Raw genomic sequence first — 22,316 nt, forward strand, 5'->3', positions numbered from 1 at the left:
TCGATCAACTTGAGCTCACCCACACTTGCTGGCATGTGACGAATTACTGGGAATGGTTTGAAGAGGGAAATTTGGACGGCGACACGGAAAATTTAGATGACATTCCACATATCTTGGACGAACAGCGGCCCTTGATGCAAGAATTGGAAACATTGACCGCTAAATTCATTCCGGAATACCACTAAATGGGTCTTGGATTGCCTGAGTTCTTAGTTGAAACTGGGCGCTCAATATTGAGAAGGTCCTTGAGCCGGATATTGAAGAGATCAATCGGGTTCGGAGTGTTGGTGTTGTTCTCGAGGAGTAATTCCGTATGATAGCAGGTAGGTAACCCGATTGGGGTACATGCTGCTATAGACCACAAGATTGACTTCATAACCTAGGACGCTGAAACAGATGGAATTGGTGATATGATCGATGACAACCTGAGACGAAAGTGAAGGGTTGGGAAGGGCGATGGTCCCAGCATCCGATTCTGGTTTGAATACATCGATATAGATCATGTTTAGGGTGGATCTCTCTTATAACTTTGCAGAGCATTTCAACACCCATTAAGAAGCAGCAGTCCAGCTCCGGATACCAAACGGATATTTTACCTGAGACGACACGTGCTCCCCCTGTCTATTCCTTCGATTAAAGGGAAACTCCAGATTAAATTTGCCAGACCACGCCAGCCGTAAAGTCTACGATTCAATCAATGTAAAATAAATACGTGATCAAGTACAAGTATAGTTACGTATTAATATCTAGTACATATACGAAATATGGGCCGAATTCAAGCCAGCGCCATATCCCAAGGGCTCTTTTCCCTGGGATCAATTGTATATTATATTTACATGTATTGTAATAATCGAAAACAAACAAATGGCTACCTATGCTATAAATGCCGGGTCTATATAGTACGTAGTCTGCTGATTCATGACGGGCCCGTGTCTGGAAGGAGTTGCTCTATTATTTGGATTCATCGTTCGTAGATTCGCCTTCTGGGGTATCAGAAGATGGCTGGTTCTCCTGGGGCTGGTCGTCAATGGAAACGTCACGGTTCGACGGATCTGCGGAGGTTTCTGCTGGGGTTGGCATGGATTGCACTGGAGGAACCTCGGGGAATATTTCTTTGAATAAGTCTGGCAAAAACCTTTCTAGGCGCTTCTTCGTTTCTGTCCAGATCTGCTCTTTATTAGCATCCTGTGGCGGTGGGACCAGGTAACCTCCATCAGCCATGACTAAAAGGATATTCTTGAGACTCTCTGGAATAGCCTCCTCCTGCACAAGATAGTCAGCGGTTTGAACGCCGTTTTCTCCTCAAAAGCGCAAAAGGGATGAAGTGACTAGTGATATCTTACCATGCTGTCTCCTTGGCCACTGTTCATCATCCGGTCAAGGATATCGAGTATCTTGAGCCATAGGTCGAGTATCCCACTGGGATTGGGAAGTTGATCGAGATAACGCAAGAAAATCTTGCAGACCAAAGTGGCTGCTTGAACCCGGGTTTCGCCCATTCCAATAGGGTCTGAATGGAAAACCTCTGGCTTCAGCAGCCGGAGAGTGAGGGGGAAAAGAACCTGGTCGAAAATAGCGGTCCATTCTTTCTCATTGGACGAGCTTATCTCAACTGAGAGGAGCGAACGCTGCAGAGTCGATACTGCATGGTGTCGGATGTCCCGGCAAGGGTTAATGCACTGAGCTGTCAGGGAATGGAAGATGGGAGACCAATAGGCGGACCAGGCTAACAGGAAAGGTTAGTTAAAGGATGTGCAATATATTGGGGAAGAGTACGCGCAAACCTTCGACTTCTTCAAGATGTGACTGTTTGATAAGCGCAGGGGCACGCTGGCTTAGTTGGTAGATCAGACCGATGGCCGTCAATCCACGAGCAACCAGTTCATTTTCACTGCTGACATCTGTCAATCTTTGTTGCCTCCAGTGGCCTGTACATGAGAGACAAACCTTGACTTTGATGGCTTAGCCCCTTTCGGGCGCCGAGAGTGCGCATCTCGTTGTCGTTCATCAATGTAGCCCACGCTACCAGCGCTAACAAAATCATTCGCAAGGCTTACAGCAGACTCATAATTATCACCGGTAATAATTGGCGGCGTTGTGTCCACGATCGTTTGAAGTAGATCAAATACGAGAGGAGCGGCCTCTTTATGCTGATGCAACCTTTGCAGGATTGACCAGAAGTCGGGCGAGATAGTGATCTCATTTCTTAGAAGGCCTGCATTCGAGATGCAGCGCGAAAGCCCTTCAATCACAGGAGCAGCGACACTCTCCAGAATATCCTGATCAAAGCCGGAGATGCCGTGAAGAATGACGGGTACTCGCATGAAAGGTTGGTCCTAGCAAATTATAGTTAGATTCAGGTTTCCAAGGTTTCGAGGTTGGGGCCGGTCATACATGGCTCAACCGTAGCAGATTCAACAGATAATAGATGATTCGCGATAAAGCCAGCGAGTGCAGATTTCTTGCATCACGCATGAAGGCTTGTAAGGCAGCCAGTAGTCTCTCGCCAACTGCCTCGAGTGTAGTTTGATCGCGAAGGGTAAGGATAGTGGCTAATTCCAAGAGATACATCATTCCGGGATCGTAGTTTGACCTGTTAGCGTCGAGCCTGCCACCTGTCGGCCTTGATGGCCGTTCTGACTTTACAACAATGACTGCTGGAGCAGACTCTTCAGGCAGAAGGGCCAACGCTGTCTCCACCACTGTTGAGACTGTCGACAAGGGTAATGACCTATAGGAAATGCATTGTGAATATGGTTATCACGGCGAAATGGGGAAAGGGTTATACTCACTTGATATTGGCTAAAACGTCGTTAATCGAACACGCTGTTACGCAGTCCACAGTGCAAAGGGTGTTGTCAAGTTCCTCGTCTGATGGCTCCGGAGGATCATCAGCAGCATAACTGGAGAGGTAGGACGTAAAAGCCGAGAGCAGTCCGGTTTCATTTCCTCTTCCATCACGGTCCACCACCTGCGACGGCGGCTGCAAGGGAATTGGAGGGATTTCAAGGTCAGCATTAAGGCTAGCATTGAATGGAGGAATGAGAGAGTTGATGAATAGATTGCTGAGAATTCGAACAATGTACTCCCAGCTTTGTTGCACCGCAGCTTCGTTGCCAGCAAGGACCCGGAAGAGAACCACAGTAGCTAGCTGTGCTCGGAAATCTCTTCCGAATTTTACAGCTAGCTCGCTGACCATCACCCGCTTTTGTCCAGCTTGTACCTCCGTGTTGAGCGAGGTGCTTGGAGGCTTGTCCGTCGATAGGGTGCTGATCGAGGCGAGGCAAAAGACAATGCGGTCAAAGGCTTCAGTCAGACCATAGCGAGCGGCAATCTGAGCACATTGGTCGAAGCCTGTGACAACACGAGAATATACGGCATCGTCAGAAGCCGACATAAAAACGTACGAAAGGGTTGCGATAACTGGCTTCCAGGTAGCTTCAAACATCTCCGCGTCATAGATGTTGGTTTCACCCACTGCCAGTTCCCCAGCGGTGGATGATTTTAGCAAGAGTTCCCGCCATGCAAAATCGAACGCATGTTTGTTATCATGCTCGTCTGGTAGGATAATCTCGTTCTGCTCGATAGAGTCGTAGATCGCTTGAAGGAACTCGGGTGCAAAGTCTTGTCCTCCGTTGACTCCACGTAAGTTCTTTGAGAAGCCTGCACAGGACATGCGATTCTGTGATTTAACATTGGGGTTATAAAGTTCTGTGTTCAGCATGAGAATGGCATATGTCAGGATAAACAATGCATCTTTATCGGCAATCTCTGGAGGCTGTGCTTTCTGCATGAACTTATCGGTAAATGTAGTTATAATCCTCTCAATCAGAGGAGATTCGCCGGGCAAACGAAAAGCACCAAGAAGATCGCGGAGCCCATCAACCACTGTTTTCCCAGAAAAATCGAGAAGATCGACAAAGGCATCCAGAAGCTGTTCGTTGTTCCGTTTCGAGATGAACTCACCCAGAACCTTCTTTGAGACTCGCGTCGTTTGTCTCAAGAACTTGGCTATCAAGACGGGATCATCCGGATCTTGAATTACACCCTGAGCTGCAAGGTAAGCGATTCCGCCCTTGGGGTCCTCGTTGAATTTCTGAGCCCCGTGAATAATGATCCTCTTCGTTTTGCGCTGGCTTCTAAGATTCTCTATGGGAGGAAAGCCTTCATGTACAGGTGTTTCATCCAATCTGTCAAATATGAACTGAACGTAGCCTAGAAGGGCATCCAAGCATAGCGGTGGCACGTTGGTCGTGCTCCATGTGGCGGAGTCAGGGAAAGCACTTCGAGAAAGTAATCCGATCATATCCTCACAAAGGTCCGCGCGATCCACATCGCAGTCATAGTTGACAAATAACTCCACCATAAAGCTTGGGATCCGCGCCAACAGGCCAATGCTTTCAACCATCGCTTCCCGGGCTTCCGGCTTCCTGGAACCGCCCTCCAAACCGAGCTTCTGCCTGTCCTTCACAGGTACCGGTGTGGATCTTCCGCTACTGGATTGTGAGGGAGGGGGCTTCACCAACTTCGGTGCTTGTGGCACTCCATTGTAAAGGGCCGGATCGATACCAGGCTCTCTCGGTATTTCTACTTGTGGATGAAGACAGGCGACTAAGTATGAAAGGTAAAGCTCTTGTTGGAGTTTCAGGGCGGAGCGACACGTCAGCAGCAAAGTCCCCGCGACCTTGAGCGATCCTGTCAGAATCGGCATGCTCTCGGATCGAACCAGCTGGAAGAGGTGTCGGCAGAGGTCATTTTGAGCTAAAGTAGCCAAGCTAGGATGCCTAGCAATAGAGGGGCCGGCGACTTCTAGAGCCACGTCGATGATACGTAACGCCATGACTCTCATAGGGTCTGTATGTTGCCGGTTGTGGGGGTCCAAAAGGTCAATGAGCACGCGGAACAGCTCCTTGATAGAAGCCAGCGAATACGGCTTGACTTCATCCCCGAGGTCGTCCTGCGGATTGGGGGGAGCGGTTACAGCAATTCCATTGAGCGTTTGCTCTGGATGTTCATCCCCGCTACTTCGTTCACGGCCCGGGGTTGCCGTGTCTGAACCCATGGCGGAAGGGTGTTGTGAGGTGACCGTGTTCCCATCAACCGAAGGGTCCATTTTAAGAATGGTCGGCTCGTTATCACCCACAGCTGGATTGAAAGGATCCGAGTCGACTGGCACATCTAAATGCGACAGTCGCATAAAGAGGACCTGGCACATATTGACCATGGCCATCTCAGCCGATCTCCGTAGTACTTCCGAGAGACGGACTTGGCAACACATGCTCAGACCTGTCTCCATCATTTCACAGACACTTTCATCGCCTAGTAAGTCTCCCTCTGGCCGTGACAAAATCCCCTCCATCAGTTTTAGGATCCTCAACAGAACAATTTCATCCGCCGCGGAGTCACTAGCTTCGAACCGGCAATGGGTGATTGCAGCAGACAGGAGCTGCATGGCCATGGATAGTCGCGGGGAATCTTGGTTGATTATGTTGTACGCAAAGAACTTGGTCAGCGCGACTAAGGCGAGCGAGGTGATTGCGGCGGAGGTGGATGAGGAACGAATGACTTGGAGGAACGGATGAAGCAAAGCGGGTGTGTCAAAGGTCCTAATGTCTCTGCAGTCCTTCAGATCACTCCGTAGTCGTGCAAATGCAGATATAAGGGGATTGTCCTGCATGCTTTTGCCTTTCTTTCCCCGCAAGCCCCATCGATTTGCCAGGGCATGATCTTCGTCGACGGCGGACAACCTCGATCTGGAGCGAGACGTTGCAGGGCCATTGCGGGGGCTAGGGGGATTGGACGTGTCCCGGTCATAGACTCGAGAGGCAGCGCCCCCACCTAATATGGCTGAGACAGAGGAATGAGCCCAGCGAGCATGTTTGCGCATAGCCGAGGTGACGGTGATACATTCTGTAGTCACCAACGCGACCGGATCGACCGCAATGGGTAAGGAAGAGGACGACATATCAGTAGGGAGAGAAGGAGAGGTGGGGGAGGGATAAGCGAATGGCGGGATTTAAGGTTGCCCAGTTAAAGAGCAATTTCAGAGCATGGCCCTTGCCCTTGTTGAGACGGAAGGAAAGAAAGGAAGACTCGGAGGTCGAGGTCGAGTCAAGCGGAACACGAACAGCATGTCTTCTTTTGCTTTGCTCCGAGGCGGAGAGAACTGCTTACCTGATCCGGTTTAGTGGGGTAGTTAGTGGTAGCCTTAGGCCGGGGGAATAAGATACTGGGCAGTAACGGAGGATTTAGATATGGGAAGTAAAGTACCGATCCAATACGAAACCCATGGTAATGGTAAATGCTTACTTTACAACTAATCTACCATAGTCAAGTATACTTACTATGACCTGGATACTAGCTACTATCAAATACAATAAGGAGTTGATATATCTCAATTTATATGATCTGATCGCGAGATAGTCGCTGGAGTAACCTCCGCCAGTCCCCATCACGGGGATATGATGCAAGGAGAAGAAAGAGCGAAAGGGTAGAATATCTAACATAATTTCAGTAATACTTTTGAAGACCCTTACTTGAGCGTTATATCTAAGTAGGTAGTATTCATGTTAGTTAGATTTAATGCGTAGTTAGATGTTAGGTATTATCAACCTGTATTGAAAAAGGTACTTGATATTTGATACTTGTTCTGGTGGGGAGATCCTCTTTTAATCCATGGTTGAAGCACAGGCGGTGAAGAAAAGGAAGGGTTAAACTGGATTAGATCTAGAGCTTCACCTTAAAAGTTCTCCACTGCCCAAAAGTAAACAATTTCCGATCTTCAAGCTTAGCATTGGGCCTCAATTCCTATCTACTTCTTTTTTTGCCTTCTCTTTCTCTCATTTCCTCCCCTTGCATATTATTGTTCTTTTCTTTGAATTGTCTCTCTTTTAATCTTTTAGTTCTTTCTTTTCTCTTACTCGGAAGATTAATCGCTTGGCTGGGTAACTATCAACACGTGTTCGAGGGTGATGGTTGTTTATCGATGAGGGGAAAGCAACTAGTCTCTCTTTTCTCTCTGTCTTCTCATTAATTTGAATTTATCATTTGTTGGTAGTGATAGTAATAATTGCTCCTATCCCTTTGTTTTTTTTTTTTTTTACTATTCTCTCCTGTCAACAGCCAGGAAAAAGAAAAAAGACCCCATCTGTTTACTTTTCTTGGTAAGTGGAAATGAGTGATTGTTATGAGGATTATTATTAGCAGCACTGGCTCAGGAAAAAACTCCCCCGCGCGCAGAAGAACCCACTTCAGTTGCACGCTCCTCCCCGTCGCCCCCGACTAGCCAGTCAATTCAGCGACCACTTACTTTCCCCTCCCCTCATCGATTTTCCATCCCCCCTCCCCAATCTAGTCTACATACGATCTCTGTCGCTAACGTTCAATGTGCACGAATCACCTGCAGCCTTTCTTACACTTGTCTCTCCAACGACCACAATAATTCCCGCCCACATAAACAACCCCTCCGGTCTCATGAGCCCGTGTGGGTTGCGCCAGCGAAGAAACGCGTCTTGCGATTATCATCTCCCTCGGCTTCCCATGGAGGGCAATCCTTCACTCCCTCTGTGGACTGCATGAGGACCATCGTTCGCTACTGTGATTTCCTTTGCGACTTGATTATTATGTCTCCTGCCCTGCGTCGCTTTTTCTCTCTCTAGACCGCTGGGACTGGGTACAACTCTCACTAATTTGGTGTCATTCTTTGGAATCGCTTTGGTCTTTTGCTTTAGTGATTTATCTTTTGTAAATCGCGGACTCTCGTTGCTGACTCACTTTTCTTAATTGATTGGTTTAATTCATTTCGACCTTCACTTCTGCCTCGTACTTGCCCAATACTCGTTGCGCACGATCTCGGCTTCCTTGACGCCCACCATGGCGACCGTCACTAACGCCCCATCGGACCTGCCGTTAGAGCGACTGACTCTCTACCAGGCTTCCGATCCATACCTGTCGTCCATCTTCGTCTTCTACGGCCCCGTTGCAACTGCAAATGCCACCGTCAGCAGCTCGCGCATCCAGGCGCATATCTTGACCCCTGCGGGCTTCCAGAGTTACCCACGAATTACTATCTCACCCGCCGCGCCATTATACGCTGCAGTCAATCATCTACCCCGCGAGAAACAAGGCGATGAAGTGTGTCGGGGTCTTGCCGTCAGTATGTTGAAGTATTTTGCAGAGCTGTCGGAACCCGCCAAGGAATGTCTGCAAGCCATAGCCCGTGCGGGGAAAGCAGGTGGGAATATCCCTAAAATGTTTGACGAGATGCATGCGGCAGATCTGGCAAATCGGATGGCGAGGGTAGAGCATCCATCGGATATAATTCGCGACATCCGGGGAGCTTTTCAAGAACGTAAAGTGCCATGGGTGGATATTGATGTAATGCTTCCGGCGGGGACTATCCAGCCGCCTCAGCGACCCGGCGACGACGATCTGGATGACAACGCTGATTTCGAGGATAATCCGGATCTCCAATACGGGCAATATACTTCCCTCATCCGAGGCTTGGGAGCGCCGATGTTCTTGCCGACGTCGCGACTCAAAAGAGCACCATCTCAGCCCACGAATGTGAGCAAGTCGAAGGTGTTCACGAAAAGCCAAAAACAAGATTTTCGCCTGAAGATGTGCGAATTTGTGGACACGGAGGAGAGATATGTCAATAAGCTCTATACTCTTGTGCGCCATGTGGCGGAGGAATATCGGATGAAGGCCCAAGGACGAGCGCCATCTAGTACTAGCCCCGACGAGGCGGCGCTGGCCACTCTATTTCCACCATGCCTCAACGAGATCCTCGACGTTAATATGGGTTTCTTAGAGGTGATCCGTCAGGTCCTCGAAGAAACGGAAAAGGAGGCCATTGAAGACATCACAGTGGATACGGAACTCCAGTCATCCGTCTCACAACGACACCCAATGAGAGAAGAAGGAGATGCAGTTGGGGCGGTCACATTTGCGCACGCACTGATTGAGTGGTTCCCCCGGTTTTCCGAGCCTTATGCCGACTATATGCGTGCCCATACCGGCTTTACCCAGACACTTAACTCGTTCATGAGGGACAAACAGTCCAGCTTCTCGAGGCGTGTGCATGACACTGGAGAGCAATTGCTGCGGTCGCTGCTGATGGAGCCTGTACAACGTTTACCCCGTTACAGTCTCTTGATTGACACGATGACAAGCAGCCTTCCTTTGATACACCCCGCTGTCCGACCATTTTTGAAAGCGCGAGACATTATCAAGGATATATGTTCGCTAGACGATCCTTCATCGACAAACCATGATCAAAGCTTCCGCCGGCTAAAGGAGTTAGTAGATGGCTGGCCCTCAACCATCTTACCCACCGGCCGGTTGATCACAGCTGTAGATTTCTACGAGTTGTCACCACCATATCAGCTGGACAACCCGACATCCGACCCTAACGCCGGCATTATGTTGATTTACAAGAACTGCCTAGTGCTGCTATCGAAAATTCCAGGTAGCAAGACAACCGCGCGCGGTCTGTTAGCCGAGCTAGACAACGCTGCGTCAGCTGCCAATGGCCCGGGTAACTCTTTGCCTTCAACCGATATTCGTGTTGTGCAAGTCTACGATCTCCACACTGTGCGTTGCATGCAATCCGCATGCGGACGGATCTTATTCCTTTCACCTACATCAGTGAAGTCGCGGCCCAATCAGAACACAACCGTAGATCTTCTTGCTTTGGAGCCGGCTTCAATGTATGAGGGTCGGGCCAGTCGTGTCATCGAAGAAATAGTGAAGGCAAAGATTGAGGGCAGGTTTTCCGAAGGTGAGCGGGAGAATGGAAAATGGACTCTTCGGAGTCCCACGGGAACTGTTGGGAACATCGGCATCTTGGCGTGTGTTTTCGAGGAGGAACCAAGTGCTGCCGTGAATCGAGCCGGTCTATCGAAAATAAGGGTCGAGTTCGACATCCCAAAGCCTATTCGCAGCAAGCTGGCGAACAGTCCAGATTTGGAAGTTATTGTGTCCGTATCTTTGTCGAGTGAAGAACAATATCGAGTGGACATAGACTCTGTAGTTGGCATCACTTCTTCAGATATTGTTACAGCGGATAGCTTTGTTCCCGTGATCTCCAAACGCCGTAAGTATACAACAATGAAGAAAACCACATTCGTGCGAACATCCCCATTTTGCTGACGGTTGTAGTCCTGAACTTGCTTTTGCCGTTGCATGGCACTCAAAACCGGACGATGACCGAGTCGATTGTGCAATCCAATTTTGACATACTTCGGTACCTTTCTGGTCATCTCATAGCTCAACTCAAGGTTCCTCGTACCTTTCGCCCTCCATCGCCCTCGAAACTACTCTCTAGTCTTCTGGGCGGGAATCAATCACGAGAGAGCACCCCAGGCGCCAAGGCACCAAGTTCTGCAACTCTGTTAGGCGAGTTTCCAAAGATGCCTCCCCCACGAGCCAGTGTCTCACGTTCCAATACCCTGCCTTCGGCTTTCCCGGGCAAAGACGACAAGAAAGATGACTCCCCAATCAAGATATCTGTTGTAGGAACCATGTCGTCCAAGGGCTCAGAAAGTCCATTTAGCGTCTTGGAACAGAGCTTTGCCGCATACGTTCTGGCGTTACAATCCCGCAGTGGGAACATTGTTGGGCGGACACTTCGCGGACGAGACAATATTGATCGGGCAGCAGTCAACGAGCTATACAACATCCTCTTAGAAGATCCCGGAAGAATCCAAGCAGCTGCCGAAGTACCGGTCGACACGCTTTTTGTAGCCTTTGAAACATTCATGGTAAACGCATGGCAGGAGCAAATGGGTCCAGTGCTGGATTCATTATCACTGAAGTCACTGCAAAGCCAGTTTGACACTATGTATCCGCGCGAATTTGAAGAGAACTTCCGGAAATTTATTGCGGAGACGAGTCCCCAGAACCGTCGCGCTCTAGCCTCCCTAGTGCGATTACTCGCAGAATTACTTGATGCTTCCGGAAACGACGGTGATCGAGGCGCTCTGACGGCCGCTTTTGCAGAGATCCTAACAGCCGAAGGAGATCCAATGCAGCACATTTCCCTCCTTGATCGATTAGTCGACGATTTTGATAATCTTTTCGATGAGTTCGTTCCTGGAGGGGCATCTTTGGAAGGGATTCTAAACTGCGATCAAAGTAAACCCGTCTCGCAAACCATGGGTTCGATAAGCTCCAACGCATCCTCCTTCCGAAAGCGTTTTGGCTTCAGTCTGCACCGAGAAAATCAACGAACTGAGGGGGAGAGCAAAGTCACGTCGATTTTAAGAACCCTGAGCAAAAGCAAAGGCTCTGGCGATTCAGAACCGGGCACTCCGAGGGGCTCTTTACTACGTTCCAAATCGATAGACATTGACACTAGCTTGGGCCATCTCCTACGACCTGGTTCGCGCGACCGGCCCGGGGCGTCTATATCACAAGAGCATATTCGACGACCAGGAAGCTCCCAGGATGAGACATCATCAGTATCCTCTATCAGAGGTATGCCAACCAATGGAGTTGTGAAAGTTCGCAGAAAGAGGCGAAGCTCTTTGTCGGACCTAAGGCCGGACACAGCATCAACAGACACTTCGGCTGTATCTCCGGGACAGGAACAGAGGCCAACTACGCCAGGGTCTTACTCTGATGTAGTGACGCCAACAGAACAAACTCAGCCACAGGCTAGCCACGGCTCAGGGTCTACACAACGGAGCACTTCTCCCACAAAGACCGGCTCGCCTACTCGGATGATTTCACCTAGCCGACGATCACCAACGCGACCCTCCACTCCCAGCCGAAAAGAAAATATTGACCCAAAGTTGCCACAGGCTGAACGCGGAACGTCTTTGCGAAAGAAAGGGGATGCCTCAGTATCACCCACACAAGACTCCAAACGAAGGTCCCGAGCAACCAGTGTGCCCTCATCAAGGGCTCCTGGACTGAAGGAGCGATCACTTCCTGTTAACGGAGCTTCTATACAGAAACCGCAAAAGCTGCGGATGCAAAGCCCACAGAAGGTACGTTGGCAGCTTTTCTTTATTCTTTGTTTGTTTCGTCTCCGAGGTTCGTTGCTAAATTAAGCCTTGATAACAGCTCCGGGATCGTCTTCAGAACGAGAAGAAAGCACAGAACGTCGCACAGCTAGGACTAAAGGACGAACTATTTCTAATTGGGGAGGAATTACGAGCGTTGAAGATTGCATCACCCCAGCAGACCAAACATGCAAGACAAAATTCCGAACACCTAGACGAACCGTACTCACCCGCAAGCAATACGGCCCTCGCCTCGCGTGTTCGCCACCTCGAGATGCGGTTTGATATGCTAACTTCGGAGTTCGGCAGTCGGACATCTGCGATAGAGAAGGATTTAGAGTCATCTCTCGTGGTTAGTGAAAAACGAGCCAAGAAGCTTGACGAGCTATATCGTGAAGCCAGTGCCGAGAATGAAGCCCTTTACGACCGATTCAATTCTGAGCTGAGCAAGGTTGCGAAAGATGTGCGGGCAGGAGATGCTGAAGATGCGCTTAAATCCCAACTTTCTTCAGCATTAGAAGAGATTGGGCGATTGAAAAAGGAGAACTTCCGACTAAAGCGAGAGGTTGGGGGTCTAAGAGCTCAACAAGCTGCAGTAGCTTTGTTAAAGGCGAGCGAATAACGACAATAACAATCAGGGCAAATGATTGCGAGATTCAAGCCATATGTGTATAGTGGCTACCGGTTTCCCAGCATCTGCCTTGGGTGTATACTTTTTCTTTTCTCTCTCTCTGACCTCTTACCTGCTCTTCTCCGAAAATCATCGGATTGAATTGATTGAACACGAGTTACACGCATATCACTGAAAGACAGACATTCCCTTTTCTCCTTCACTTGTTTATCCTTGAAAATTGTTGGTCCACGGCGTCAACGCAGTCTTTGAATATGTCAAGAAAGAGGTATGACTGCTCTGTATGGCTATTTGGTTTTTGAGTGTCAGGATGGTCTCTTTCTTTTTCCATTCTTTCCTATAACACTTTCTTACTCTTTGTTGATACACACTCTCTTTCTCTCTTCCTTGGAAGCCGATGCAAATCTTCTTGGCTCTTTTCATGTATTCGATGTCTTCTTTTGGTCACCTTGCACTGAGATAGCGTAGCCACAGGAGTTTTTCTTAATCATTTTCTCTTCCTTCATTCCTTTCATACTTTGACTTCTACTTGTATTCCTCTTGTCTTATCACCTTTACTATGTCATATTTCACTCTCCTTTCTCTAATGTAGTATAGCTTCAATAGCTTACAACCAGCCCATCAATTCCAACGGCTCGTTGTCAATCATCTTATACATCCACTCCCACTGTAATTTCCACAACCTCGAAATCTGCAAACACTCCCACATCTCAGGAATCCACAGATCCAACGTCGGCAACGCCACCGGTAAGTCATACTCAAGTCCACAAGGACCCTTCTCAACCACCACCAAAGGAAGCGTAAACCGAGTTTGTCCCGGAGCATCCCGCGCAAGCCTTTCCATCAACGCAACCAAAGCTGGATCTGTCTTCTTCCTCCCAGGATTCCCTCCCCGTTCATCCACAACCCGTCGAATAACTTGCAAATCAGACGGCTGAAGCGGACGGATAAAAAGAGACACTCCCTCCCCCCCTTTCGGAACCTTCTCAACTCCACCAACATCTCCATCCATCGTCCCACCCGAAGACCCTTGTCCTGGAACAATAGCCAAACGAACCCAGAATCGATTATCCCACAAATTCCAGGACGTGTACTTCACCGAAGTGTCCGAAAAAGGCACCTCGACCCGAAGCGTTGGTAACCGGTTGCGCATGAAGGGTTGGCGGGATAAAAGCCATGCATTCCCGTCAATATCCTTATCATCGGGGCTCTTCTCTTGTGCTTCTTTTGTTGCTGCATTGTCTTTTGATTTTTGCTGTTGGAGCGGTTGAAATAGCACCCCGCCTAGGGTAAAGGGTTTCTTTTGGGTGTGGGGTACTTGGGTATCGCTTGGGAAGACAAGGTGGGTGAAGCTCTCGAAACTGCGGAGTGGGAAGTGGTTTTCTGGGAATGGGGAGATGAGGTCTGTTATGCGGCGGAGGGTTAGGCATTGTAGTTGGTGGGTTCTTTCGTGGGGGTTTTTGGACGAGGTGAGGAGGGGGGTTGGGGTTTTTGGGAAGTGGAGGATTAGGGAGCCGGAGGGGAGGTTGAGGTGGGTGAGTTTGCAGGTTTGGAGGAGGGTGTTTGAGAGGGTTGTGCTCGTTGTGAGGAGGGATTGGCTTGATTTGACGAGGGAGAGGATGGAAGGGGGTTGGAGGGCTTTGGGGAGCTGGTTGTTGGAAAGGAGGCTGCGGATTGCGTTGCGGGGGGTTAGAGTTGGGTCAAAGTTGGTTGGATCGGAGACGTAGGGGATGTTGTTTTCGTGGCAGGTGGCTAGGAGTCGGGTTTTGGGGTAGGAGAGGAGTGGGCGGCAGATGAGAATTCCTCCAGTTGATATAGTGGTATGACGCTGGGGTTGCTGTTTGGATGGGATGGTGTATGATGACCCGCTCTCGGAGACACCGTAGAGACCGTGACACTCTGGGATTCGCGTCACCTGGGGGATACCAGCTAATCCGGCGCCTTTGGCTCCGGTACAGAGCCTCCAGATGGTCGTCTCGACGGTGTCATCTTGGTGGTGGCCCATTAGTAGGGCCTCAATCTGGAGCTCTCGACATGCTTTGCCAAGGGCTTGGAAACGAAGTCTGCGAGCGTGTGTCTCGAAAGCAGTCACTTTAGTAGCTTCAGGCCAAGTGAGCTCGAGGACTTCAGACTTTATACCTTGATTCCTAGTTAGTATTTGCCTGTATTGACTACTTGGGGGTATACAGGGCTATATATACCGATGTCTTTTAACCATTGGGAGACCATCTGAGCCTCGCGAGTACTCTCTTCTCTCGCTTTGTGGTCGACCACGAGCGCTGTAACGGATATCTCATCGGGTTCACTCTTTTCCCATTGCTTGCTCAAGTATGCTAAAGCCATGGAGTCTGCACCACCGCTGATGGCTAGACCTATTCAGAGTTAGTAGGATACTCTACAGACTAGTATTACCCTCGTGATAGCAACTTACCCAATCGACGTGGGAAGGGTCGTGACAATCGGGAACCGAGCCATATTCGTTGGAAGGATTCTAAGGACTGTGAGACACTTATTGCTTGTGTACCTAGGGAACGCAGTAGTGAGGATGTGGCCATAGATCTACTTATTCCTTCTCGTGGGGGGGGGGGAAGATGTTAGTTGTTAAGGAAAAGTGGTTGCGGAGGAAGTCATCAGTATTTTGGGTCTTGGCATTAGATCCGCTTCGCTCCCGAGATTCAATATTTATATTTATACACCCTAACTACGATAACGAGGATCTACTTTCGCATACGCTGCTCTCGTGCCGGGTTCGCTATGTATATACGTACAGTACAAGCCTTTATGGTCATGTTCGGATCTGCGCTATGTCCAACACTGTACATAGAAATAATATCACACAGAATTAAGATATAGAGTGCTCCACTCAAATCAAGGATTATGAATAGACACAGAGGCAGACCCAGACGGGGTCTGTGAATGGATACTCGCTGGCGGTGCACTCCCCCCTTCTCCTTCGGCAGGTGGAAGTGTATTCTGGTTGCCTTTATCATCCTCTAGGTTAGAGCCAGGCATTCGGATCTCCTTCTTCCCGTTAGCTTTATAACAGAGAAGCATATCACCAGATGAGCGCCAAATATGAGTCCTAATTGTCGCCAGAGTCATATTGGGGGGTATCAGCTATTTCAGGGTTAGTGATCGCATCATCTACATCGAATATTAACCTAACGTACCATGTTGTGACAGTACAATTCCAAGTACTCTTCCGGCTTCAGAGCGTCTTCTTCGGGCTCGTCGGGGTGTGGCGGATCGATTCGCTCCGCCACGTACGCAAGGATTTTCTTTGCTCGCAGCATGCGGTTTGCATTCAGGCGATTATTGGTTGCGTTGCCGTTTGTAGCATTCCTACGCGACAAGTTAGCTCACTGCCTTCGATGCGGTTAGCTCATTAGATTTATTATCTACATACACCTCTGGTTTGACGACAGGTGGCAGAAGATCATCATACGGTTTCAACGTGAAAGCAATCTTGACAGGTTCTTTCAAAGGTACTTGGTTCTGTAGAGCAGGTTAGACGCGATATGGCACGCAGTGGAGGGATGACTAACCTTAAGTAGCAGATCAGCAAGCCACAGAGGAATTGATTTCTCTAGCTTATCAACCTCGTCTCTGATACTGTCGATACTGCCTCTGTAGAGGTCCGAGGCTACAGCCGTTTCTCCGGTTTCCTCCTGAATCAGCACTGAAACACGGTCCGGTATATCTAATACCGGGGTTTCGCTCTCCGGGCTCGGGGCAAAGGCTGGCGTCAGCTCTTGCTCTGGGTGTGCAGAGAGATTTTCATCGTATTCATGGCGGACGCGTTCGATGAAACCACTCATGTTGTTTTCAAACACCTTCTCTTCCTTCGTGGAAGATTTGTCGGACTCCTCCACTTTCTCCTCTTGAATCTGAGGCTTGACTTCTGTTGAAGTCCGCCCGAGTTTCTTCGGGAAGTCCATCCGAAACTTCTTCCCAAACAAGGAACTGCCTTTCTTCCGCTCCTCTTTATCGGGCTCCATCGGGGATAGTGGAAGAGCTGTTGGTGTTGACTCCCCCGGTGTAGGCAATGCTTTATCGGTATCTAACGGAGGTAGGCCATGGTTTCTAGGTGATGAGAGATAGTCACTCGACCTGTCCGACAGCGAGCTCCTAGTCATATCATGGGTTGGTTGAGACGTGAGATAGTCAGTGAATTCTCCGGGTGATGTGCCAAGGTGGCTATTATTACCGACATTCGGGTTAAGCAATGGTGTCGCTAGAGATCCGGGGCTGTTGGCGAGCCCTATCCCAAACCCTGGGGTCGAGGAGCTACCCATAGATTCATACCCGAGACGCAAAGATGATATAGATGGGTCGAAAGACGTAGCAAAATTTCTCGAACCATCTACCAACGGTATATCCATGGGTGCGGAGGTATTTGACATGCTCAGCTTTGCGAGCTCCTCAGCCTTTGCTATGGCAGCGGTGCGATATTCAGAGTCGCGTTTCAATTCTTCCTCTATTAAAGGAGCAAAGAGCCAGCGCAAGATCCATTTGCCCAGATTGACTATAATATAGTCATTAGTGGGGGCCAAACTACGGGCTGAGGGCAAGGGGAATAAAATTGGACGTACTCCTTTGGTCATCGCGAATTTGTGAATAATCTGGCAAGTCCAGCTCATCGGCGTAGACCTCGGCATCGAAGCAGCGACCTGGTTCTAGTATCACGGATAGTCTTCCAGTTCGGATATCAATTGTGCACCAATTCGCAATACTCTCAGTCGTGTTGACCTCGGACGCAACATCATCTATATGACGCTTGCCGTATGACTGAAGCGGTATACACTATGGGCCGTTAGTCAAAGAGACATTTTACCAGAAATTCACCGTCCAGGTTGCTACTATCGACAAGACATACCTTTAAGAGGTCCCAGAGAACCACTTCACCAGCAGAATCTTGCGTTAATGTACGCTTTCTGTCATTCAAAAAGAAATATTTGATTAAGCCATGTTGACCCTCAATTGTCTCATCTGGAAGCGTATGGACGGGAAGCGTAAGCCCCAATTCGTCCTCGATCTCGGCTGACGGTGACTGTGGATTTGCAGTGGAGTGTGGCCGGGCGCTTTCTGGGACCCTTGTTTTGGGAAAAGTCGAGGTGCTCGAGAGCAGGAGAACCGACTCATACGGGATTTTCTTTGGTTGTTTATTTGCCGCCGATGCTTTCTCCAGGGCAGGAGTCTCAGCACCTGAAGTGCCTTCTCGCTCCCTCGATGATGGAGACTCGATATCCGCAGTGGTGTCGACGTCATTCCAACGGTTAATACTCGATTTTGGAGTCGCAGTCCATATGTAGTCTCCCGCTGCTACGACATTGACCACTCCGTCGTGTTCTTGTAATGTTGCGACGCAGAGTCCCTGCTCAATATCTGGTGAATATCGTGTGTCAGTCTTGGCCACTAAGCCAGACCGGTCGCTAGAATAAAACACAGATAGCTGGGGATGATTCGAATAAAGCGACCAGACACTGTCATTGTGCATGGTTAATGTGTGCATACATCTTCCTGCGGTAAGCGACCAGATCTTGACTGTTTGGTCAGACGATGCTGTCATGATTGTGTCCCCATCACGATTCACCAGGATGTCCCGGATATTATCTGTATGTCCAACAAATTTGGTGATCAACTTCCCGGATTTTGGATCCCACAATCTGACTACACTTTCTGGGCCACCGCTGGCGATGACGGAAGACACGGCCCCTAAAGCATACACAGAACCTTTGGCAGAGCTATCTCCCCCGCAGGCATCAATGTTTAATATCTCACCACCGCCATTCAAATCCCATAGGGAGACCTTATGATCCAGACCTCCAGACGCAACCCAAGGAGAATGACTCCCCGGTGTAGCCAAAGCTTTCACATAATCCGTATGTTTTCCGATCGGGTCCGGGACTTCCGTACATTCGGAGTGCGGTCGCCACAGTCGCACAGTAGTATCGGAGGATGCAGAGACTAAGGCGGAGTAATTCTTGGTTAAAACAATGTCGTTGATCCAGTGGCTGTGCGCCTGGACTTGACTTCGGAACGTCGTGGGTGCCGGTTTCGAAGCGCCTAAGGTCGGAGATGCTGATGAATTGAGCGATAAATTTAGATCCCATGAGCAGATGACACCATCGCGACCAGCGGAATACCTATCAGAGAATGGTCAGAGATGAGTTGACAGCGACACTGGAGACGATGAGGAGGCGATTATTCGCGTCGCACCGACAAGAAAAACCCCGAGGTCGAAGTGTAGGAGGGTGCTCACAGGATGGAGTTGTCTGGGTCGATTTCCAGGCCGTTTACCCCTAAGCGATGACCGCCGGGGACATCGGGCAGAGGGAGCACTGAGGAGAGCGAAAAGAAATTGTTAGTGGAGGATCTATGGGGGAGACGAGTTAAGACAGAGCAACCAAAAAAACCCCACCGCGAGAATGGGATCAATAGAACTGAATAGATTCCCAGAAATCACATACCATAAGTGATCCTCTGGTGACTTAGTTTCCGGGCCATGTAGCGTGAGGTCCTCCGGAGAGAGTTGAGGAAGTGCGGAGGAGACGGCGCGCAGTGTGGAGGTTACACCAAGTGGGCGGTCGATCACTTATGCAGAGAGAGAATAAAGAGAGCGCGCATCCCTCTGATAGAGAAGTTGGGGAATCAAAAGTAACTCAAGAAATTCACACGACTAAGGAAGAAAAGAAAAAGATAACAAGAACATACAACTGAAGAGGGGAAACAAACAAAAAAGAGGACAGCAGAAGTGAAAGGAGGAGGAGCAAATGAGGGAGTTGGTGTGCCTGAGAATGAGTGATTATCTTAAGTTTAGTTCTGTACCACTACATACATACTAGTACTGTAGTATTGCGTACAGTACCACTCCCATCACATGATCAGTTCAATCATTTAAATCAAAATTAATCGGTTTCATTAATAAATGGGTTAATTAATGATTGCTCAATACAGTCTGTAAGTCCCTGAACAGGTTAATATATACAGATATATAGACAGAGTTCATTCCTTCTTTTTACATCGTAGCATCTCTCGAGTCTCCATATTCAATTACAATCAATACATACATATACACACTCAGTACTAGTACAGAGTAGTACGTACAATAACAGTCCCACTCCCGCCTTCCTGTACGGGCAGTGATATCATTCGTTGCTGTAACTGACAACCACTACTTATTACTCCGTACTACTAGTAGTAGGATGTTCGATACATAACTAGCCCTCGGTCATTCTCATTTTATGCCCAGTACAACCAACATATCCTCTATATATGTATATATACGTACATAAAAACATAGACTATGAATACCTACCGAATTAGTAGGTACATGCTACTACTGGTATATGGACACTCCGTACTGCGTACATCGTTTATTCTACGGTAGGTTGATCTTTTGGTGAGAAACTAGCTAACCGAATTGATTAACTTGAATGCGAGATTTACTAGTGATAAACTTCATAGATGAGGTCACCTGACCAAAACTACATCACATATTAGCCTCCACGCCTGGCACGTAATACTTGAAGGGATGTCTTTCTACAATATCCAAAAAGAGAGAGAGATAATTCAAGATGGTTATACCAATTACCTAGATTAAACCCTACTACCAGCCACCCCCGCGCGACAAAGGGATTGCGACTGAAACACCCACCATCCAAATGAGAACCCAGGGCCTCCAAGTACCTTCTCAAACTGAGGGAGGTTTCTATAGCGAAACCGATCGCCGTCCGCTCTGGATTCCGAAATACCTATCTAGACGACAAGGACGACATCAAGACCGCCCAGGAGCAAGAGGTTGAACACTCTACTCGCTCAGCAAGCACCACCATCTACTACTTCATCACGCTCCAGTCACCGCTAGGGCATTTCCATCGGTGCATACCCTCCATCGCAGCCGAGGTCGATACGTCCTCATCCATGCCGACCAGGCGGTAAGGAACGGAGGGAAAGCTGCCCATAGAGTCGTTTGTGGTTGGCCATCGGATTGAGAATGGGGAGCGGCTGCAATGGATTGTCGAAGGTGGGAAGGTTAAATCTAGCTATATGTTGCTGGTGAAAGTAAGTCGGACGGATTATTGATTAGTGAGGTCAGTGGCATGTCAATATCAACCAGAGAATGGGGAACAGATAGGGGCTGACGATCGACCAAAAACCGTTGTCAAAGCGTTGTTCCAGGGTAAGATTTCTATGGCCATGACTGACAGGAATCCATGCCTTAATGAAGTCCGTTCAACAAGGACAGTTTCTCTTCGTGATTGAAGACTTGCCGTTTCAAAGACTGGGTTATATGAAAGTGCATTATTCTATATATTATGGCATATCTCGTCTATCCCCAAAACGGCGGCGTATCGTACAAGCAATGACACAAGAATATACGGTCTCTTTATTCGTCTTCTAAGTGGCTCTTCCTTTCAAGAGCATTCCATGCCCATTGGTAGCTGCCCAGGAACACGGCGCCTCCAATTCCGATCCAGGTTACTCGTGGCCCGATACCTCTCCAGAAGGCCCCAAACCCTTCCTTGGAAATCTCTTGAACCACATCCTTAATCCGGTAGCGACCATCTTCTGCACCGTCTCCCCGACGAGCTAGCATGACTCGCGTCTTGATGACGTCGAGGGGGGTAGTAAGGCCGGCGGCAATTGCGCCAGCCACACTGCCAAACATGGCACTTGTGGACGCCGGTACCTGTTCCACGGAGCTAGATTTCGAAGCACGCTGCATGCGCTTGGCATATGCCTCCTTCATCGATTCCCACATGGTGAACTGCAGAACGGTGAACGGGATTTCCCTTGCAATGGTAATACCGGCTCCCCGATACAGCTCCCGAACGACCTGTCCATAGCCTCCCTTTACACTGCGGGAAGCGTCTGCGTGGCGCAGCGCTAAAATATCCTTCAGTGCGAGCAAGCTCGAGCCGCCAAAGAGACCTGCTTGAGCTCTCTGCTTGACAACTTCCGTAGGCACGCGAACCGCGCAAGCTGATACCTCACCCATTGAAGAAGCAAGAGAGTGTGTAAGAATGATGTGCGTTCGTGAAGAAGTTTCGGAGTTCGAGGCTGGGAGAAGAACACGCTTCACACCATCATAAACGATGAAGAAGGATGCGGCTGATGGTGCAGAGCCGAAGAGGACAGAAGGAAGGCCAGCATAGATTCCCCGGATGGTTTGTTTTAGGGATAGATTGGTAGAAGGAACTGAGGGGGCATGGTGCCTAGCTTTCTGAAGGCGAGTTTTGATCGTATCTAAAGGGTACAGAGAACAGTCGACGGTAAGACCAGCCACTGCACCCGACTTGAAGGGAGGACAAGATTAGTTGGAAGATTAAAAAAAAATTGAGCATTTAACATGGAACATCTGAGCGTACAATCAAAGACCTCGTCCATAAGGAGACCAATGGATCAGCTTCGGGTGATTGAGTCATGATCGACAAACGTCGGTTGGGGAAGTTGAAGTTGGCAAGGAATGATTTGAACGATTTCTCCTTATTGCGACGCGTGGCATCAATTCACCATAATTAGATGATGGCTGGAATGTTCAATATGCAAGAAATGATTTCCTTGCGGAAATATATAGACAGACAAGGACTGTAGGTCTCAATTCAAGGATTATGTGACCGTGAGTAAACTCGCTGAGCGAGCAGCAGAGGAATTTCCCAACGTAGCTTTCGATT

General features: G+C 48.9%; 5 protein-coding genes across 5 annotated transcripts; 1 reads left to right on the forward strand and 4 right to left on the reverse strand.

The window, feature by feature from the left end:
• Positions 1 to 780: 780 nt before the first annotated feature.
• BDW43DRAFT_289227 (uncharacterized protein) lies at positions 781 to 6,116 on the reverse strand. The gene is made up of 6 exons (XM_032043375.1): positions 2,793 to 6,116; positions 2,395 to 2,731; positions 1,948 to 2,336; positions 1,785 to 1,891; positions 1,344 to 1,726; positions 781 to 1,263 (listed from the first exon to the last, which is right to left on the reverse strand). Exons 1-6 carry the CDS (start codon positions 5,963 to 5,965, stop codon positions 952 to 954), a joined length of 4,701 nt encoding a protein of 1,566 aa, XP_031895919.1. The 5' UTR covers positions 5,966 to 6,116; the 3' UTR covers positions 781 to 951.
• A 1,375-nt stretch (positions 6,117 to 7,491) lies between these two features.
• Positions 7,492 to 12,738, forward strand: BDW43DRAFT_196220 (putative Rho guanyl nucleotide exchange factor). Its single transcript, XM_032039074.1, has 3 exons — positions 7,492 to 10,096; positions 10,162 to 11,993; positions 12,070 to 12,738. Exons 1-3 carry the CDS (start codon positions 7,873 to 7,875, stop codon positions 12,628 to 12,630), a joined length of 4,617 nt encoding a protein of 1,538 aa, XP_031895920.1. The 5' UTR covers positions 7,492 to 7,872; the 3' UTR covers positions 12,631 to 12,738.
• Positions 12,739 to 13,246: 508 nt separating this feature from the next.
• On the reverse strand, positions 13,247 to 15,194 carry BDW43DRAFT_315257 (tRNA lysidine(34) synthetase; the record flags this gene model as incomplete). The annotated part of the gene is made up of 3 exons (XM_032048014.1): positions 13,247 to 14,778; positions 14,841 to 15,011; positions 15,071 to 15,194. The coding sequence occupies 3 exons, from the start codon at positions 15,192 to 15,194 to the stop codon at positions 13,247 to 13,249; spliced, it is 1,827 nt and encodes a 608-aa protein (XP_031895921.1).
• Positions 15,195 to 15,297: 103 nt separating this feature from the next.
• BDW43DRAFT_289234 (WD repeat protein) lies at positions 15,298 to 19,431 on the reverse strand. The gene is made up of 8 exons (XM_032043376.1): positions 19,110 to 19,431; positions 18,902 to 18,980; positions 17,516 to 18,785; positions 17,232 to 17,442; positions 16,185 to 17,164; positions 16,046 to 16,134; positions 15,810 to 15,981; positions 15,298 to 15,756 (listed from the first exon to the last, which is right to left on the reverse strand). The coding sequence occupies exons 1-8, from the start codon at positions 19,144 to 19,146 to the stop codon at positions 15,508 to 15,510; spliced, it is 3,087 nt and encodes a 1,028-aa protein (XP_031895922.1). The 5' UTR covers positions 19,147 to 19,431; the 3' UTR covers positions 15,298 to 15,507.
• Positions 19,432 to 20,635: 1,204 nt separating this feature from the next.
• On the reverse strand, positions 20,636 to 22,249 carry BDW43DRAFT_196292 (putative mitochondrial carrier protein (Pet8)). Its single transcript, XM_032039075.1, has 2 exons — positions 22,011 to 22,249; positions 20,636 to 21,937 (listed from the first exon to the last, which is right to left on the reverse strand). The coding sequence occupies exons 1-2, from the start codon at positions 22,065 to 22,067 to the stop codon at positions 21,029 to 21,031; spliced, it is 966 nt and encodes a 321-aa protein (XP_031895923.1). The 5' UTR covers positions 22,068 to 22,249; the 3' UTR covers positions 20,636 to 21,028.
• Between the last annotated feature and the right edge of the window lie 67 nt (positions 22,250 to 22,316).

This window comes from Aspergillus alliaceus (assembly GCF_009176365.1).
Source record: "Aspergillus alliaceus strain CBS 536.65 unplaced genomic scaffold BDW43scaffold_56, whole genome shotgun sequence".
Lineage (NCBI taxonomy): Eukaryota > Fungi > Ascomycota > Eurotiomycetes > Eurotiales > Aspergillaceae > Aspergillus > Aspergillus alliaceus.

Coding starts and splice junctions, on each gene's coding strand:
- BDW43DRAFT_289234 (XM_032043376.1), bottom strand. CDS start 19,146: ATGGCCCGGAAACTAAGTCACCAGAGGATCACTTATG. Junction 18,786..18,901: donor GACCCAGACAACTCCATCCT/GTGAGCACCCTC, acceptor ATTCTCTGATAG/GTATTCCGCTGGTCGCGATG. Junction 17,165..17,231: donor AATTCGCGATGACCAAAGGA/GTACGTCCAATT, acceptor ACTATATTATAG/TCAATCTGGGCAAATGGATC.
- BDW43DRAFT_196220 (XM_032039074.1), top strand. CDS start 7,873: ATGGCGACCGTCACTAACGCCCCATCGGACCTGCCGTTAGAGCGACTG. Junction 10,097..10,161: donor TCCCGTGATCTCCAAACGCC/GTAAGTATACAA, acceptor TGACGGTTGTAG/TCCTGAACTTGCTTTTGCCG. Junction 11,994..12,069: donor GGATGCAAAGCCCACAGAAG/GTACGTTGGCAG, acceptor CCTTGATAACAG/CTCCGGGATCGTCTTCAGAA.
- BDW43DRAFT_289227 (XM_032043375.1), bottom strand. CDS start 5,965: ATGTCGTCCTCTTCCTTACCCATTGCGGTCGATCCGGTCGCGTTGGTG. Junction 2,732..2,792: donor GACGTTTTAGCCAATATCAA/GTGAGTATAACC, acceptor CATTTCCTATAG/GTCATTACCCTTGTCGACAG. Junction 1,727..1,784: donor ACATCTTGAAGAAGTCGAAG/GTTTGCGCGTAC, acceptor CTTTCCTGTTAG/CCTGGTCCGCCTATTGGTCT.
- BDW43DRAFT_196292 (XM_032039075.1), bottom strand. CDS start 22,067: ATGACTCAATCACCCGAAGCTGATCCATTGGTCTCCTTATGGACGAGG. Junction 21,938..22,010: donor TATGGACGAGGTCTTTGATT/GTACGCTCAGAT, acceptor CCTCCCTTCAAG/TCGGGTGCAGTGGCTGGTCT.